Consider the following 18,546-nt stretch of genomic DNA (forward strand, 5'->3'; position numbering starts at 1 on the left):
GTGGGAATACCTGGCAACAGTGGCCAGCGTCACACAAGCCCAGTTCACCTGTAACACTGCCATTTCCATAAACCATGGCTTAGGAAGCCCGGGTCAAGTCTCTTGCCCCTGCCTTCTTCTTCCCCTTGTGTGCTGGCTTTGACATGAAGATCCTGGCTTGTTTAAACCAGAGTTCCTTAGTACATTCCAAACAGAGAAGCCTGGTTTAATGTTGGTTAACCAATCAGGATATTAAGCAGATGTAAAGGAAGTGTGGGCAGGCAGTGTTATTTTTCTAAAAAAAGAGGTGCTAGAATTCACCACGAACACCTCCCTCATTCTCTTGGAATGGCAATGGTGCCCACCTGAAAGGTACTGGAACCTACCTGAGAGGTGCCGGGCCTGAGTTTCTGTGAGTTTCCCCTGAAAAAAACCCCTGTGTGCAGGTTTTATGCTCATTTCTGGCTTCTTAAGTCATGCTTTATGAAGAGGCAACATGACATCCTAAACAGACCAATGTCTCCACTATCGTTCACATTTCCACAGAAGCCATTTTCCTTAAATGTGACTAATCCCTGCTGTTATTTCTCTAGGCCAGCCTTCCCTAGCTTTGTGCCCTATGGATGTTTCAGAGTACAACTCCTATCAGCCTCAGCCAGCATGGCTAATGGTCAGGGATGCTGGGAGCTGAAGACCAAAACATCTGGAGGCTGTCATGTTGGGGACGCTGCTCTATCCCCCCCCAAAAAAACTTGTACATTGCCCATTACTGTTATTAACACAGCTCTTACCTCCACCTTGTATCTCAATGCAGAGTCCGTCATTGAGGCACGGGTTGCTCCTACAGGCACCGGTGTGTGGGCAGCATTGCCGAACGCCTGCCTCTTCAACAACACCCCTGGACCTCTTTTCCTTTGGTATGACCACCAGGTCTCTTCCATCGAGCATAATGGCATTCAGGCACCCTCTGAACCCATCAGTGACCCTCTGAGCCTGATGGTGCTGCACAAACCCTCCAATGAGCAGATCTCTTCTGGAATGTGAAGGGTTGCAGGCCTCGGGGAGCTGCAGAGAGGCATTTCCCAAGCTGTCAACAAGCAAACGGATGGAATTGCCTTTCACTTCCAGGAAGACAGAGTGCCACTTTCCGTCACCCACAAATTGGCTGGACGAAAGGTTACCGCTGAAACCATTCCGACATCTGTACCAAAGGCAAGGCACTCCATTCACAAGCTGCAAAACATACCAAAACAGGTAGAGGTCTTTGCTTTTTAAATAGATAGATATATAGATATAGATAGATAGATAGATAGATAGATAGATAGATAGTGTCCATTTTGCTTTCTTGTTCTGGGGCTGCACTCACACTATATCTTTAAGCACATTCTAATCTAAGCACATTTCCCTCCTCAATGAATTCAGGGCATGGCAGTTTGCTAAGGATGTTGGGAATTGTAACTCTGTGAAGGGTTAAGTATAGTGCCCAGAATTCTTTGACTGGGAGTAGGGATGTGCTTCAAATGTGGTTTAAAGGTACAGTGTGTTCACAGCCTAAGCATCAAACACAATTTTACAGTGGTATTTTATTGTGGGTTCCCGCACCAAAATGATATAGATAAACCAAACAAAATGGAAACGTGAATCCAAAGAAGCTAAGAAAATACAGTACATACATTATAACCCAAACTTGCATTGTCATTAATTAAGATTGATTCTTCATAGAATTTACAGCCATTCAAAATTCATAGTAATCATGCCTGCCATTTGGGCCTTAGATGATTCAGAAGTAAAGAAGTAACACTGGCACTCAGGAAGACTTGACTGATGACTTGCCTACCAAATGGCTGTGCAACAACTCTGTTCTCGCCCTCTTGTTAATGCTACAGAAGTTGCTGCCTAAGCTGGAGCTGCTCTTTTGCTGGCACCAGTAGAGGAGTGTTGGCAGAATCCAAACAGCGGAAGGCAGCTGACAGTTTTGAACCGGGGAGAGTCAGCAGACAAAACATAGAGGCAGAGAAAAAGATCGATTGTAATAGCAGCTTCTCAGCAAGATGGAAGCAGAGACCAGCTGCTCCAGAAGACCTACCTATTCAGCTAAGTTGTTGGGTGCACAGAACAAGGTCTCCCCCTCCATGCCTCCTAAATCTGCTCTGGAAGATTGGTGAAACCTCCAGAACAGGGTTTTTGGGGGTGGGGGTGTCCTGCACCCCCCCACTTAGTGCCATGTTGAATTCCACCCTGAACATTCATCCTGATTTGCTTACACAAAGCTAATGTGGAGGTCAGATTATCCGTTTTGTTTATGCAACCATGAGCACTGGTCCTGCATTCATCCAGATTTGCTTGTAGGAATGTGGGATGCCCACATTTTTCAATACATTTTCCCCACTTTCAAAACCACAAAAAGTCTTATTATAAAGTGGATCTGTTGTGCTGGGTGTAACGGAGCCCTTTGTTCCACTTTAATTGCGAAAACCTAAAGTTAGAGCATGCTCATGAATCCCTCCTACGAAGGGCAATAGTTCTGTCAGCAGAAGCATTTTGGCTTTCCAGATGGAATTAACCCCCCCCCCTTTTCCACTAGACGTTTTCCTGACTCTCCCCAGTCAATTCCAGGGGGAAGATGAAGGCAGAGGGTGCAGGAATAGTGGTGAAGATCTGCCTTGACAGCTGCTGTGGTATAGTGACACATACTGGAGTGGTTGTGGTGAAATTGCAACTTTACACAGGTCTCAAGGTGGGGGGGGGAACCTACTTTCCCTAAGGATATCCTTTCTACAGAAATTATATAGTATGAATAAGGAGCTAGTTTGTTGGGTTTTGTTAAAAGAAAATCATTATTCTCAATGAGGTGGGATTACAGTGGTTTTCTTTGGAATGAATCATTACAGTCAAGGAAATACTATACCTTACTTCCTTTCTAGAACAATATTTATTTTATTCTTCTGAAACATGCTATTACTATCATCAATATTCTGAATAACAAATAAATCATAGTGAATAGTAAGATATACATATACCCACACGAAACCTATAGCTCACAGATCACAAGATGAGCCTGCTGGATCAATGCAATGACCCATCTAGTCCAGCTAGGAATCAAAGCAGGGACCTTCTGCACGCAAGGCATGTGTTTGGGCATTGAGTTATGGTTCCTACCCTCTTATTAAGCCCATCCTATCACTTATGTTTATGGAGGGCTGCAGGAGAGTGCTTGCCAGAATGCCCTTCCCTATGGAATTTATTCTCCGAAAAGGCCTGTCTAAGCCCAGCCTATGTTTCGCAAGTGAAAAATCTGTTGCAATTTCTGCAAATTACATTTTACTGTCTTTTTTTGTTTCCTTGTTAGGGAGGGGCTTCATACCTGTTTGATTGTTGGCTGTGCCTTTGTGCTATTTAACAGACCTTTATAACATCATTTTAATTTCATATGTTTTATACCATTTATGAGCCACGCTGAACAGCTTTGCTCACAGAATGTGATGTAAATAGCTGTGGAGGAAAGCTGTTGGTTTGCAAGATGTTGGGAGGGTGAAAGGAAGGGGGGGAAATCTATTTCAAGGAGTGAATGATAGAACAACCATAAAGATACAATTTGACCAAAGTTAATCACTTTAAGATGCTGCTGATGTAAGCCAAGCAGACTGTTTCATTCTCCCGTTGAAATCAATGGGATTTAAATGTGCTTAGGACAGATTGTGCACTGAAGTATTAAAATGAGTAAAATAGCTGTGTGGTTTTTTTAAACTAAACAAATGGGCCAAGGGATTCAATGGTAATTTTAAAGTAATTTGTTTCCTCTGCTAAGTGCTGTGCTGTAGAAATGGCGAAAGATATATTAAAATTTTAGAATCAGTAAGTTAAAAGCTCCTCTTTCTGCATCAAGGTGCATTAAACTCAACCAAGGACCATCAAATAAAAAGAAAACTGTATCTGGAGGGTGAAGTTCTTCCTCTGCTGCCAAGGGAGAAGCAGTGAGCACACCTTTGAATTCCATAAAGATTCTAAAAGTACAGCCAAAAACGAAAGAAAAGGGAATGATATCAGATTAAAATGTTCCTGCTTCTGGCTAGATGTCTTGAGTGATGAAACTCATCAAGAGAAATATAAGCACATGTTGGTGCTTGACTAAGTCTCTTCTTCTTTCACATGGGCTGTTCATCAAGGAGTAAGTCATGTAGGATGACCCTGAAAAAATGCCTGTCATCAGCTAAAGCAGGGGTCGGCAACATGCGGCCCACGAAGACTGTTTTACCAGCCCACGAGCCGCCCCCGAACCGAGCTGCCCACTCGGTGAATCCCCCACATGCTGCGCTAAATCGGCACAGCACGGTGCAGGGGACTTGCTGAGCAGTGCCAGAAATCACGTCTGCACACGTGCAGATACCAGAAATCGCATCTGCGCATGTCCAGACACCAAAAATCACTTCTGCGCAGGTGCAATTTTCAGTGTCTGGGCATGTGCAGAAGTGATTTCCGGTGCCACGGACATGCGCAGACGCAATTTCCGGCGTCACGCTGCGCCAGTCTGGCCCACAGACAATCTCCGTGGGAGTGATCAGGCCCATGGCCAGTAAACCTTGCTGACCCCTGAATTAATGCATAGGTCAATGAAGACTTGGGTCATCACCTCTAGGTTAGATTACTGCAATGAGTTATACTTGGGGCTGCCTCTGAAGACAGTCTGGAAACTTCAGCTGGGGCAGAATTCAGCAGCCAGGTTGCTTACCCGGGCAAGATGGTTTGAGCATATAATGCCAATCCTGGCCCAACTGCACTGGCTGCAAATTAGTTTCTGGGCCCAATTCAAAGGGCTGGTTTTGTCCTATAAAGCCTTAAACAGCTCAGGACCTCACTACCTCAAGGATCGCCTCTCCTCGTATGAACTGACCTGGATTCTGTCATCATAATCTGAGGCCCTTCTTCATGTGCCTTCTCCATGATAGGTTCGGAGGGTGGCAACATGAGAACAGGCCTTTTCTGCAGTGGCCCCCCATTTGTAGAATTCCCTCCCCAGGGAGGCTTGCCTGGTGCCTTCGTACTTATCTTTAGGCACCAGGTGGAAACATTTTTCTTCTCCCAGGCCTTTGGCTAATTAAACAATCTACACAGCCTTTTAAACTGAGGCAGGGTATTGTTTTGTTGTTGTTATATTGTGTATTTTTGTGTTTTTCTACTGTAAACAATCCTGTGATCCTCCTAAAGCCACCAAGATACACCAAAACCACTAAAATACATAAAATAAATGTTATCTGTCAAATCTGAACCATTACTAATAAAAACACAAGCTATGGATCACATAAAAACAAAGATAAGAAGTTAATTAAAATTGTGGTGAAACAACTAAATGGAGACCTCAGCTTAGAGGCTGTGCCTGTGATAGCCAGCGCTAGGAAAACCTGTGGAACTGGATTTCCAAAAGTGCTAAGCATCTCTCTAATTCCACCGATTTCAGTATGAAAAGCCAGAGCTAGACCAGGATTGAGAAATTGGGGGGATTCTGTCCCACAATAAGTGACAGTCTTCCATCCAGCAAAGTGTTTCATCCAAAAAGATAAAACTATTAGGAGATGTGCGAGAAAAACAGCAACAAGATGCGCGAGGTGTTTTTTATCTCAGACTCATTGTGTAAACAGGCTAGATCATTAAAAGCTAATGAATTATGTGTAGTAATTATTATAAACTGTCATCAGACTACCTGACTAGCTATAATTAGCTGAGCGCTTTGCCTATTCATCTTTATCCAATGGCTCCTGAGTGTTAGAAATGTAGGAGGCAATTCTGTGGCTGCCTTCTTCTCTTATGAATCATCAAAGGATATTCAATATTTCCAACCTCATGCCCGTTAAGCATGTTCTTTTTCACTGAATGCTGCGTAGGAGACCAGACAGCCATTTTGTTGAGCAGTCATTCTTTTTTCCCTGCATGAAGATTAGTCAATGCTGGCTATTTAACAAGCATTCATTCCAATCTGTTTGCTGATGTTGCATCAAGGCAAGCTTTCCTCACACCTCCCAGTGTCTTTCCCATTACTTTCCTTATCATAAGAAGTCTGATATTTTTGGGGAATAGGTTTGTTGTGCAACCTCTGCAGATCCACCATAATTGTGCGAACTGAATGTGCAAATTTTGTCTTGAAGATTAGCAGCTAGTCTCAACCTAATTCAGTTTAAGCAATTGTATGAGTGTTGTTTAAGAAAGTGGGTGGTGAAGGTAAAAAGCCCCCATAGACTTCATGGATGATGCCTGTCCCTTCAACCCCACAGTGGGGTTAACAGTAGGTTCAGGCTGAATGGGAACACATGGGGTGGGAAGGGGTGAAGTTCCCATTCCCTCAGCACTGCTCTGTTGATTAAATCAGGTGCTCGATATGTAGACAAGGGCCATAGCTTAGTGGTAGGCCATCTTCTTGCATGCTAGTTCAATCCTCAGCATCACCAGGTAGGGCTGGGAATATCTTCTGCCTGAAACATATTTCCTCCACCTGGAGATCTGTGGCCAATCAGTGTAGACAACACTGAGGTAGATGGACCAATGATCTCACTCAGCGTAAGGTAGCTTTCTATGTTCCTATGTTAACAGGGTGAGCAGATGACAGTCTCTTGCACCACATCAGTTTTGACCCCAAATGTGAGAAGCTTATTCATTCATCCAGATCAACCACATGGCCCATGACACTATATTTCAGCACATCTCCACTTGAAAGACACAGATATGTATTGAGATAATTATGGCAGCCTGCTAGAATTGATGATTGCTGTTTCCTGTGTGGCCAGGATGAGAGGAACTGAACCATGAACTCGAATCATGGTGAAATGGAAGCCCTGAGGCTTCCCAAGTTCATAAGTTCATTGAATTGGCAGGATACCCTGATACTGAAAGCTCTGCATTGATTGCCAGTTCATTACCAAGTTAAGACTGGTATAATCTGTATAAAGCCTGATGTCCCAAAGTTATCACATATTTGTTTAGCTTCTACATGAACTAAGGCCTTTAGTACAGTGGCACCAGGATTCTGGTACACTGTTCCTGCTGAAACCAGAGGGGCACCTACAATTTTAGTTATTTCATTGTCTGCTGAAAACAGGCAGTTGTAATTGGAGAATTAATTTGGTTCACTGTTGACCGTTTGTTCTGTATATTGTGATTTTATAATTCTATTATGTTTTAATGATTTTATCGTGCACCACAATGATATTACTTTTATAAGTAGATATACTTCTTTAAATAAAGATGGAAACTTACTGACTTCTCAAGAAACCACAATGGTTGGTTTTTTGGCCTCCCCCTCCTTTTGTTGTTGTTGCAAAGTGCACCTCTACATATAGAATCAAAGAGTTGGAAGGGACCCTGAGAATCATCCAGTCCAATGCCCCGCAATGTAGGAATATGCAGGTGTCCTTTGCAAGGATCAAAGCTGTAATCTTGGTGTTATTAGCACCACACTCTAACCAACTGAGCTATATATGTAGGTGCTCTACATTTGAGATGAGGAAGGACATTGTGCCTGCTTCCTTGGGTTGCAGGGTAGTGGTAGTGGAGGATGTAAGGATCCACAATTCCTACCTGCAGAACTGCGCTGTTGGTTCCATTGGTAGTGAGCAGGACGGCATGGAGCTGATGGGTTTTCAAGTGGAACTGCATTTGCCAATCCCTTTTACCTTGGTGGTGGTACCATATGTAGCTGTGTCCACTGAACTTCAAAGCTGTACCTGGAAACGAAAGTTTTAAAAAAGGCTGTTTTCAGAAACAGGACATCATACAGTACTCTTCTAGTTCTATGCATTCTTTACCCTGAAAATGATCTATAGTGATACTTAATAATAATACTTCATTTATTTACTTTTGAGTGTGATTTGGACATGCATGACCAGATCCATGCAATAAAGGAAGCCAATATTGCTACCCCCAGTATTGCAGGCGGGAGGACTGAGAGAGTGTAGCTTGCCTACGTCTACCTAGCAAGTCATGGCAGAGGTGAGATTTGAACTAGGGACACCCTGATTCAGAGCTCAGTTTCTTTAGCTGCAAGGCTACGCCAGCTCTGCTTCCCCAAGGCACAACATCACAGGGGTTTTAATGAACATCCCTTGCATTCCACATCACAAAAGTGCATCAGACAGGCAGTGAAGCCGTCAAAATTCACATTTTCTACTGGATGACAGTCTCAAAAATTAATTTCCAGAGGCTTTCATCTGCCCCTGCTGCCATAAAACACCTCTCTCCCATATTGATCTACAGCCACAGCCACTCTCAAACAGCTGGATTTTATCCCTGGTGGCGCAGTCTTCCATTGCGTCTTGAGACAGACAGATGCCATCAAAAGCCTATTGCATTGTGAAAACCACACCTAGTTGAAGCAACACTAGGTGTAGCAGCATGCCAAGTATCTGAGAGGGAGCAGGGAAATACCAAATTCCCTGGCCCACCGGTCCACTGCTGCTGGAGCAACAGTGCAAGGAAATGGGTGTATGGGAAAGAAACTGGGGAGAACAAGGCAAGCAGGTAGGTTTCACAGGGATTTCACAGGAGGGCAGGGGGAAGGATTGGACCCTGTTGTGCTTCCAGTGACTACATAGGAAGCTGACTTCTTTGGAGTCTGACGGTTGGTTTATCTAGCTCAGCTGATTGGCAGCAGATGTCCAGGGTTTTGTATGGGAGGGATTTCCAACCCTATCTAGGGATGCCAGGGATTGAATCTGGGACCACCTGCATGCAAGGCGTAGGCTCTGCCACTGAGCTACAGGTTAGTTTGGGGGTGGAGTAGCTATTTTCTGAGTTTTTGGAAAGACATTATTTTTGGTCTGAACGACAGAGATGCAAGAAAGGTGTGTGTGTGTTTTAAGAAACAAAACATGCAGGGCATTCTACAATGTTCAAAAAGGACACCAACAGAAAACCCTGAACTACTTTCAAGGAGGTGATTTATCAGAAGACTTTCTCACCATTGCAAGAGCACATTTGTTCCAAACTGTGCCGAGGAGTGAGGACGCTGAGTCGGGCGGTACTGTAAGTGAACACCATGCCCGGGTCAAGCTGCATCGTCTCTCTGCAAGCGCGCTGAGTGGTACAACCCCCCTCCTGGCATGGGACATGAGTCACCTTCTTCATCTTCAGCCCTACTCGCTGGTCCATCTCTTCAGCTGACTCAGAAATCCGGTTAGCAAGGAAGCTGGGCTGAAAGAATGGATGATGAGGCTCCCCAATGGCCAGCAGAAGGTCCACTCCACTGGTAGCACCTGAAGGCTGCAAGCTAGCCATGTGGATGTTCTGCCGCCTGGTTTCAAAGATGCTTCCCAGAAACCTTTGCAAGTTGCGCCAGTGATCGCCTATAAACTCCTCGGGGGTGAGGTGGCGGAAGTGCAGCACCACCGCCTTATCCACAGCTTCCTGGCTGAAGGACCACACGTGGATGTGGACGCTGGTTGTGGCTGCAAAGGTCCCATCACTGACAGTGACATTCAGGGCATAGTGACCGTGCGGGAGACTTTCGTCTGCAATTATCTTCCCATCTGCAGCCCCCACGGAGAAGTGTCTCTTTTCCGGCCCTTCCGACTCCAGAGTGTACAGCAGAGTGTCGTGAGGGTCTCGATCTGTGGCATGGATTTTGCCAAGAACCCCACCGCGGAATGCTCTTTCATTAGTACTGATGAAAATCTCTAGAGAGAGGGCTGAAGGTGGATATCTGCTTTGCTGCGTCACCCGGATGTTTACAAATGCAGATGAAGAGAGAGGAGGGATACCACTGTCTGTGACCTATTGAGGGAAATCCAGCAGATGTTTACAACTTTGCACTAACACTTGTGCTCAGCGTGTTGCTAGCATGCCTCCGTCTCCTCCTCAAGGTAAGAAATGATGTAATATACAGTTAACGGCTCACACTTGCATAATGAAAGGGTTAATCTGAGTTCAGGTTGCCAGTGGGAGTGGAGTTTAGCAGGCTCCCGGCAGCCTTTTTTTTCTCTCTCTTTGAGCTTCCTGGAAGAAGGAGCCATGTGGCCATGGCTCCCTGCAAGTGAACTGAATCTCTCTAAATGGAGATTTTATAACCAGCATCTTTGCTAACCCAACAAAGGAAGGAAGAAAACCAAGTTCTTTTATTTTTAAGTTGTTTGGAACCATTTTTCCATCTTTATTTTACTGCCGACAGATGGAGACATTTATGTTGTAACTTCTGAAATTCTGTGGGCAAAATAGTCACTTGCAAAGCTGAGTGTCTGTAATTTATTCAAGGCTAAGTATTTTGTGGGGAATGTTTGTTTAAAGGTGTGGGTTACCAAAGGGTCTTTCTGTGTGGGTTACCAATGCTGTTGGAGCAGTGGCACTGGGGAAGCGGCTATTTAACCCAACCATTAGTGTGATTTTGCAATCAAAACACACACTTCCAAGCTGCTGTTTGCTCTGTAAGGTACTTGTAGCTTTCTCTCAGCAGAACGAACAGGTGCACTTTTGATGTGAGAAATGGCCCCTTAGTCAGCATTGCTGCTCTAAGTCTAAAGAAACTGGCAGCTCTCCAGCCCTGTGACTCCATTTCATTTATAAAAAAATTGCTGGGAGAGCCACTCAGAATCCTCCCACGTAATGTGTGATTTGAGCCTAAGATGGATCTACCTGGACTTGCAGAAGATATTGTTCTTTTGTTCTTCTGTTCAGGATGGATGATGTCAGCAACACTCCATCCTGATTGATCTGGAATGCCTTTCCATCATTCCCTTCAGTGATCTGGAAAGAATACGGAGGACCGTTCTCTGGGGAGTCTCTGTCACTCATGATGAACTCCAGGACACTACTGCCAACTGGAGAGTTCTCCTGAAACGTTCAGAGAAAAAAGTTAGAGAAAGACCAGTTGTCTAGCTAGTTACAGAATGGCCAAGTGGGCTTACAGGTTCAAGTTTCATTTGCAGCTACAGCTTTGGTCAAAGGTCATCACAAAAACAGAAACAAAAAGTGCTAGGGTTATGAATGTGCAGAGCACATGAGCATAATAAAATGTCCCACTTTGTATACTTCTTTAAATGTTAAGAGATATTTTGGTAATTATGCTATAAAGAATCTTCTGGCCAAATGTGGATACTGCAACACAGTTAATATCTTCAAATCCAGTTAAACTCAAGGGCTATGTAGAATGAAATATTCCTGAAATTTCACCGGATTGTTTTTTTTAAATAATTACTGGAAATCTTGAGTTGCCTCTTAGCCTATAGGAAACCCTGTGATTAACATGGCAACTCTTAGGATTATCTTTGAAAAAGACTAATCGGGTAAGGATGATGCTTTGGAACTGATACTTTACCTGAACAGTCACACTGTAATTGAGCTGAAAGAACCTGGGTGGGTTATCATTGACATCAGACACCCGAATGAGTACAGTGGTGTCATTGAAAAAAGGCACCTGTCCATTGTCAGTGGCTCGGACTTTGAGAGAATAGCTGGATATCTAGAAGATATAACGTATGTACCAAGGAGCTTGGTTATTCCAATACACATTAAATAATGATTAAGTAAAGTATCATTTATGGCCTAATATTATAAGTGCCTTCTACTTTACTAAGACTTTCAGGGTTGATCAGTTCTAAGTCCATGTCAGTCAATCAGTAGTAAATTTGGATATGCAGTAAATTAAAATATAAACAAGGAACCACAGAAAGAGGGGAAGGGGAATCAAGAATGATTGTGATTTATTTTTATTTTTGTTCTGTTTATTGTAAAAGCCTGTAAATAAAATTTAAAAAATAAAAATAAATTAAGATAACTACATTACCCTTATTTTATAAACAGAGATCACAACTCACAGACGGTGAAGCAAGGGTGGAGGATGTAGATGAGATTAGGCTTATACACCAAGTCAAGAAACCACAAATATGGGTATTCTAACCACTGAATGCTCCTGCCCGCCCATTTAAACAGCAGCTCTTACTGCACATTCAAAGTATCCTTCATATTGATTTCTATGCCCAGTGAATGTTAAGCTACCCTTTCTTATTGACTATCACATTTTATAGTATTATGAACATGTTCGGCAGGTGGGCACCATTAACTTCCATTGTCATTTTGAAAAAGTCCCTCTTTTGTCTTGTGGATGTGTTGCCAGTAGTTTAATTATTCAGTATTAAACCCTACCACATCTTAGCCTCACTCCCACTGAATCTGTCACTCACTTCTTCTCTGTCCAGGTGCTTGGCAATATGGATCTGTCCACCTTTGGGATCAATGATGAAATGGCCCAGTGGATTCCCTACCACAATTGAGTATGTGACCTGGTTGTTCATCAACCCATCCTTGTCATCTGCTAGAACCTGTAGAGAGAAAAAGAGCTGAGTTATTACCACCAGCAACCTTTAGCAGGAAAGAAGCATTATCTCTTGGACAACTTGTGAAGGTTTCACTAAAATAAGCAGAATGGGTGGGTTGGGTTGGCCTGATTGGGGGGGGGGGGGAGCATGGATCAAAGCCATGGGGCAGATTGTGTGTGTGTAACCCTAGGAAATGATAGTCCTGTTTGGAGGTGTTGCTATTTCCTCTGTGTAATGCCAAAGCCCATACCAGCCTATTTAAAAGGTGTCAAAGATTGGGCTGATCACTAATATAAACTCAGTGGCCTGATTCTCACACAACCCTAAATTATGCCTTGGCTTTAGCTTTATGTGTGAACCCTGCTCACTAACTATGGTTTGTTTTCTGCCAGAAAAGCCTCAATCTGAAACCATGGTTTGGTGTTGCTCCATGAACCCTGGTTCATTTTAACTATGGCTTGGTGCTATGCATGAGCCCAACATTCTTCCTTAACCATGGTTTCTTTGGCCACCCAGAGGCTTGACAAGCTGCAAAGTCACAAGGCAAGAGCAGCTGGAAAATAACCCCAACTTTGGAGAAGCAAGCTATGGCTTGTTTGATAGTCTGCGGAACCACTCATGGTTTGTTAAAGATGTTAGATGCAAACCAGGCCAGTAATGGCTGCTTTTAAATGTTTCTCTTTATGTACCAATATGTACCAATATTGTGCCTGGTCTGATGATGATGAATGGAGATGGCTATCAGCTAATATGCCTAATAGCATCTTTCCCCACTGCCTTTTCCCACTTCTCCCATTTACTGCATCCATTATTACACCAGGACAAAGGCTCATCTTCTAGTAATAATCCTGTGCTCTGCCCACTGTGTTTTCCTCCACAGAGGCCATTAGAACACAAAACTATAGTGGCAGAGTCTGTGGCCAAAATGGAGTAGTGAAGTCCCATGCTATTTCTTACCGTGAGCACCATTTCACCAACAGCTGCATCTTCACGGATGTCGGCAATGTACGGGTCTTGGCTGAACATTGGCCCGTGGTCATTTATATCCGTGACATTGATCACAACCATGGTGATGTCACTGAGAGAAGCAGAGCCCTTTCTTATACCCTCGATAGACAAGTAATATTCATGGCTAACTTCGAAATCCAGGCTTCCATTAACATATAATATGCCTGCATACAGGGACAAGAAATGTTTTGAACACCGGACAACCAACATACTAGCTATACAAACTAAAGGGATGGGTGGCTACCTCACAAGCAAATATAACTATTTCAGATAAAGCAACATTTCCATTCAAAGGTGACCAAAATTTACTGCTGTATTTTTGAGTGAGAACAGAACAACCACTACTTTTTCCATTCCCCCACTCTATAAAACCATCGCTCTGCATTGTTGATAGATTTGTGGTCAGATCTGTATGGAAAGGGACCAGGGGAATTAACTGCAGAGTGCAAGAGAAGCACCTGGGATAGACAGGAGAAGCCAATTTACAGAAGAGTGAAAGTATCATTGGCTTATTTTGCCTGTTGAGTAAATAGCCCACTTACCTGTGCTGGAATGGAGCCTGAATTTCCCATGATCATTTCCATTCATAATTTCATACTTGATCTCGGTGCCCTGAGCACTATCCCTTGTTAATGAAGACAGATTCAGAATCTCTGTGCCAACAGCCACGTCTTCCTGTACCACAACCACGTATTCCGTATCCAGGAACACCGGCAGATATTCCTTCAGATCCACTACTGAGACGGTGACAGTAGCAAAGGAGGAGAGGGAGCGTGGAAAACCCCTGTCTGTGGCACACACCGTGAGCTCCAGCGCCGTCACCTGTGATTCTTTTAGAGGCTTCTCCAGCCGGATCACACCAGTTGCCTCCTCTATTGAAAAATGGCCATTAGCTGACTCAGGAAGACCATAGACAACTTCTGCATTAAGACCTGGGGGGAAGGGTGGACCCACAAGAGACAGAAATATTACAGGAAAGACCATTTCATTTCCATCATTATTTAATACATGGGAAACAAGCATATCTAGCATCTCATTTCTTGCCTTAATAATCGGAGATCCAGGCTTTAACCTGGAGTAGGTGGCAGTGCTTCCTGAAAATAGCATAAATTATAGGTTTATGTGGACGTTATAGATTGCGTTTTGTTATTATTTGATGAAGAGTGGAAGGTTACTGTGTTTAATTTTGCAAGTGCTTGCAGGTTAGGCGTATTGTCATGGAACAAAACGGGGCAAATCAGATTCTAAGATTCATGTTTCTTTGCAAGAAACAATTATGATCAAAAAGAAGTGGAATCCTTCCAGATGATATCATTTTTTAATAACTTTGGATCACCTGGGGGTTAAATCCTCCATAATAAATGAGAAAAATGATCTGCAGCAAACTACTCTATAGGCAGCATGGGTGTTTCTGCTGAATAAAGATCAGGTTTTTCCATCTGTTTAGATTAAAAAAAATAAAAATAAAACCATGCCGCAGATTTATAAGCTGATTGGAAACAGCAAATAACTGGTTTTGCAATGGTGTGAATAGGGAGAGCTTCTTCGTCTCTGGTAAGAAAGTTTAAAAGTCAGAAAATTTTGGAAAATCGTAATTAACTTCAAAGAAGACATACTTGAAATATATTATAATCCGAGAGGCTGAAGACACTGCAGAAAGAATTTCCCATTAATCTATCTAGGCATAGCTAAACTTTAAACTCAAATTTCAGTAGCATTTGATTTCCACATCATATTTGCACAAATCTGTCAATGGTCCATCAAATAGGTGCTTGCCTATGAGATGTCTTCCTAACTATCCTGGATAGTTCCTATCCTGAACTCTCAATCTCTCTCTCTCTCTCTTTAATCATTAAATTGCTTTGGGATGCTTCATGGGAAGTGGTTCATTAACAAAATAAATAAACACATACATAAATATCTTAACAAGATTACAGAAAACACTCAAGATACTTAAAATTAAGTTACTCATGAATGATATATTTTCTTCATTTGCCAAAAACATTGATCTGTTTGTACTATAAACTTGCAATAAACACCACATTTTGTCTCACCTTCATCAGGGTCCCTTGCGGAGACAACTGCCACGGGAGTCTTTACTGTGGTGTTATCAAAGACAGCTACTGCACAATGACTGGGAAAGAACCTGGGAGCATTGTCGTTTGTATCCTCTAGGTCCACAGTTATGCCCACCTGGCAAAAACGTCCTCCTCCATCTGTTGCCTTGGCAACAAGCTGGTACTTGGGCTTCAGCTCCCGGTCAAGTAATGAAGAAGTGGTCAGCTCCCCTGACGTGGGAATGATCAGAATGAATAAAGACATAAATATGGGGCAGGTTCCATGGCATCCTGAGCTTTTAAATTGATAAAACATGCATGCTTACCTAAACATTTTAAAAAAAAAAGGCTCCAGACTTTGGAACTCATATTTAATAGCCGATAGCCTTCTCTGCTCTGCAGAGTTGCCTGAGTATGCTGTTCTCTCTTGGACTGGTGCAGAGAATTACGGACAGCATGTACCAGTCTCTTTAGAAATAGACCTTACTAGATATTATACTACTGAAAAATCACCTCCTTCAAGAGCTCACACCATGTGGGAATATTCTGAAAATAATATAAATCCAGGCCAGGGATGCCAGAAGGCAACAATTTCCATTCTGACGTGTATTCTTCACAATCAGCGCTGTTTCTATTCTGTTGCAATTCGGTTTTCAACAAATACTACATTATTTATCCCACTGTCTGCTCATTAACAAGATCAGCACAATTATTTATATAACATCAACTGCCCTTATGTAACTTAAATTCATTGCGGTATAAAGACAACATTAAAAAGTAATTAATTAGGCATGGTTTGTGGGCTTAAAGGTGTTCCAACAAAATTGTGAATGAATACCAATTGTATTTTCTTGACAGGCTATACCCACGTGTGGTGGATATTCAAAATGCTGCTCCACAACACATGCTGACTGGGGCTGATGGGAGTTGAAGTCCAAAACATCAGAAGGGAACCATGTTGGGGAAGGCTAGCACACAGGGACAATATTCTGATCTCTAATGTATGTTCAAAGAGTGGGAATGAGAGTCAGGGATACCCCGGAGGGTTGAGGAAGATGCCCATCTTACCTGTATGGGGGTCTAATCTGAACTCATCAGCACCAGATCCATGGAGACTATAGATAATTTGGCCATTGCTACCAACATCAACATCTGTGGCTGACACTTTCAAAATAGAAAACCCTTGAGGTGCATCTTCTGAAATTCTCTCTTCATACGGTGTCTGGAATGAAAAGAAAGGATGTTTTCAAGTGAACAGACTGACTTCATTCCAACTGAAATGCCTTGCTGAAGTGGTCCACTCCATTAACAGATGCCGGGATTCAGAAGAGTGATGGAATGGTCATTTCTTGCATTAGCTGAACCTATCTAGTTCAACCCCGATGCCTAAAGTCAAGGCTATGCACCCATAGGCATATGTATTGGCCTGGTTGACTTTGCTATAGCAAATGGTGAAGCTAAGGAAATGCGGACCTAGAGAGAAGAAGACCACTGGAATCCTAATGAAAGATGCTTCAAGCTTTCTAAAAGAAGAATGAGCTACATATATAGGCTATAAATACAAACAGCCATAGATCAGCCTCTGCCATCCTTACCACATTGTGTGTCCTAGGCAGAGTAAGAAAAGGGAAACAGTTACAAAATTCCAAGGAGCATAGCTGCTCAGGAGTACCCAGCCTCCCAGTTCTGGTGTCACTGTGAGAGGGCAGTGCAGCAGGGAGATATGCGCTGTGCAGACGCAGTGCAAGGAGCACTGGATTGCTTCTGTTTGTGCACCCATGCAGGGCCACCCTCCCACAATGTCACCCTTCCCTCTCTTCCTCCTGGTAAGTGGTACTGGCACAGCTGCTGAAAGGCCAGGTACAGTGGTACCTCGGGTTAAGAACTTAATTCATTCTGAAGGTCTGTTCTTAACCTGAAATGGTTCTTAACCTGAAGCACCACTTTAGCTAATGGGGCTTCCTGCTGCTGCTGCGCCGCCGCACAATTTCTGTTCTCATCCTGAAGCAAAGTTCTTAACCCAAGGTACTATTTCTGGGTTAGCAGAGTCTGTAACCTGAAGTGTCTGTAACCTAAAGCGTCTGTAACCCGAGGTACCACTGTACATGATGGAACACCTCCCCGCAGACCACTCACTCCTGCAACTGTTCGTTAAATAAGGCCAGTGAATCCTCATCATCTAATACTCATAAAGGACCTAAATCAGGCACCCCCAAACTCAGCCCTCCAGATATTATGGGACTACAATTCCCAACATCCCTGACCACTGGTCCTGTTAGCTAGGGATGATGGGAATTGTAGTCCCAAAACATCTGGAGGGCTGAGTTTGGGGATGCCTGACCTAAATCATATCTAATCACTTTCAACCTAGTTTTTCTCTGGGGCAAGTTTTCTATGAGAGTGCAATTCCATGCATTTATGATTCCTTACCCTGTGCAGCTACCATTTTGATATCCAGAACCATCAAAAATATAAAGAGGCCATAGTTTGTACAAAGAGTGCAATTCTGCTCTGTTTTGCTATTCTCCATCTTCTCCATCTTGAACTATTTTATATTGCCTCCTCCTTCTCCCCCAGTCAGGTACGAGGCAACAGAATCACAACACATGTCACAGTACTTCTAAACAAGAGGAATGGGATAACTCAACACTGCCAACATGTAATTGCTCAAGGGATTGTTCCACCTTACAAGGTGGCTTCTCCAGGTCAGCTTTGGTTCCAAATTGGCACACAGCTAGTGGTGTGGGGTTCTCTCTCTCTCTCTCTCTCTCTCTCTCTCTCTCTCTCTGTGTGTGTGTGTGTGGACGAGGAGATCACAACTTTATAGACATACACAATCACCTGCTTGCATTCAGGGCTGTTATCATTGACATCAAGGACTGAAATCTCCACTTCTGTTGCTGCTTGAAACTTTCCATCAGATACCATGACTTTGAGCAGATATTTTTCTCTTTCTTCCCTGTCCAGAAGCTTCTTGGAAAAAACCTTCCATTCTCCATCAACCTCAGCAACGCTGAACTGTCCCAAGATATCTCCTTCTGATAAGGCAGAGAAGGCATCATAATTGAAGACAATACAAAGTAAAACAAAACAACAACAACCCCCCCAAAAAACTAAGAGTTTAAGGGGAAGAGGTAAAGAAAGGAGACAAGCACCCTGACATTGCCATCCTATGCATGCATACTCAGAAGTAAGCTACATTAAGTTGA

The 18,546-nt window shown here is 43.2% G+C and overlaps 1 protein-coding gene across 2 annotated transcripts in view; it reads right to left on the bottom strand.

Moving 5' to 3' along the window:
* Positions 1–18,546, bottom strand: part of FAT2 (FAT atypical cadherin 2) — a 102,623-nt gene that overhangs the window by 11,801 nt on the left and 72,276 nt on the right. For both annotated transcript variants that reach the window (XM_080987611.1, XM_080987610.1), the window contains exons 11-21: positions 18,179–18,375; positions 16,406–16,559; positions 15,335–15,568; positions 13,823–14,212; positions 13,230–13,444; positions 12,138–12,275; positions 11,273–11,416; positions 10,591–10,788; positions 8,925–9,735; positions 7,546–7,691; positions 771–1,212 (exon numbers count right to left, since the gene is read on the bottom strand). In XM_080987611.1, the coding sequence (XP_080843737.1) occupies positions 771–1,212; positions 7,546–7,691; positions 8,925–9,735; positions 10,591–10,788; positions 11,273–11,416; positions 12,138–12,275; positions 13,230–13,444; positions 13,823–14,212; positions 15,335–15,568; positions 16,406–16,559; positions 18,179–18,375 (3,069 nt within the window). The remainder of the gene's footprint in view (positions 1–770; positions 1,213–7,545; positions 7,692–8,924; positions 9,736–10,590; positions 10,789–11,272; positions 11,417–12,137; positions 12,276–13,229; positions 13,445–13,822; positions 14,213–15,334; positions 15,569–16,405; positions 16,560–18,178; positions 18,376–18,546) is intronic.

This window comes from Podarcis pityusensis (assembly GCF_964106645.2).
Source record: "Podarcis pityusensis genome assembly, chromosome: 2".
NCBI lineage: Eukaryota > Metazoa > Chordata > Lepidosauria > Squamata > Lacertidae > Podarcis > Podarcis pityusensis.